The sequence below is a fragment of the Mastomys coucha genome, chromosome X (assembly GCF_008632895.1).
Source record: "Mastomys coucha isolate ucsf_1 chromosome X, UCSF_Mcou_1, whole genome shotgun sequence".
NCBI classification, from domain to species: Eukaryota; Metazoa; Chordata; class Mammalia; order Rodentia; family Muridae; genus Mastomys; species Mastomys coucha.
Genome location: NC_045030.1, coordinates 102,990,291 through 102,991,537, shown reverse-complemented (window position 1 = coordinate 102,991,537; position 1,247 = coordinate 102,990,291). Strand labels below are relative to the sequence as shown.

The window sequence follows — 1,247 nt, the reverse complement described above, 5'->3', positions numbered from 1 at the left end:
TAGAAGAGACCAGAAGCCTGGGGACCGCTAAGAGCAACACCCTCCGGCCTGTTGGCACTCACTGGGAAGACTCTGTCCTTTTAGATCATCTGTGTCTCCCACTCCCTGCCCCTTGAGGAGGAGGCTCCCTAGGAGGCAGATGACTGAGTGAAGGCCTTACTCCAGCAACAGGCCCTTCTGCTGGCTCTACAAGCTCTCCACTTAGAGCCTTTTTGCTCATCAGGGCCTGCCCCACAGAGAGCACTCAGTGGCTGCTTCTTTCTGTTGTCTGTCTCTTTGACTTCATACAGCATACCCACAGTGCTTGTGCCCTGAAGCCATGCTTGGCAGAGACCACAAAAAAGGGCTAGCAGATGAACACTGCCCTCCCTGGAGATGTGCCAGTCTGTTTCCTTTCCTAACTTTTGGCCAGTACATCCGGAGGGCCGGGTGATAGCATGAGGAGCACTGATTGTAATCTAACTTTCCAAAGTTAATGGTGTCTTGCTTTCCTCAATTCTCTGCCTCCCACCTCATCCGGCCTCGAGCCCCAGGAAAGTGCTTTCTCCCCTCCCACTCCCCACGCCTCTCTTCAGACATTCAGGGACCTTTAATAAACATGGGGAGCCCACAAGGAACAAGAAATGGTCTCTACCCAGCAAGTGCCACGTTTTTGGCATCATGTCCACCAGGTTAGAATTCCATTTTCCAGCCTACCCTTTCTTTATAACAATCCAGCCTCTTTGCCTTAACATTGGTGCCTGGCTCCACATCCCAGTACAGTGATTCCTGCATTTCCACACGATTTGGATGCTTCTGTAGTTCAGATTTCTCCCACTGCTGGCCTGTTATGCACACTTGAACATCATTTCTATTATCTGAGTAAAATAGCTCCTCATGCTCCTCCTCATTCATATCTTTGGAAACTTTGTGTGTTCTATAAAAACATGGACAATATTTTCCCATATCAAGCCACACTTGGCTTGATTTGCACTAGAATTGTCCGCTGTATAGAGATCACCACAAAGAAGGTTGACTTCTGGAAAATATGGAGACTTCTCAACCAAAGACAGAGAGAGAGAGACAGAGAGAGAGAGAGAGAGAGAGAGAGAGAGAGAGAGAGAGAGAGAGAGAGAGAGAGAGAGACAGAGACAGACAGAGAGACAGAGACAGAGAGACAGACAGACAGAGAGAGACAGAGAGACAGAGACAGAGAGACAGAGACAGAGAGAGACAGAGACAGACAGAGAGACAGAGACAGACAGAGA

At 48.9% G+C, this 1,247-nt stretch overlaps 1 protein-coding gene across 1 annotated transcript in view; it reads right to left on the bottom strand.

Annotated features, from left to right (window-relative positions):
- The window catches only part of Dmrtc1b (DMRT like family C1B), a 40,466-nt gene extending 39,572 nt beyond the window's left edge, over nucleotides 1–894 (bottom strand). The window contains exon 1 of the mRNA XM_031369512.1: nucleotides 697–894. Within this exon, the coding sequence (XP_031225372.1) occupies nucleotides 697–894 (198 nt within the window). The remainder of the gene's footprint in view (nucleotides 1–696) is intronic.
- Between the last annotated feature and the right edge of the window lie 353 nt (nucleotides 895–1,247).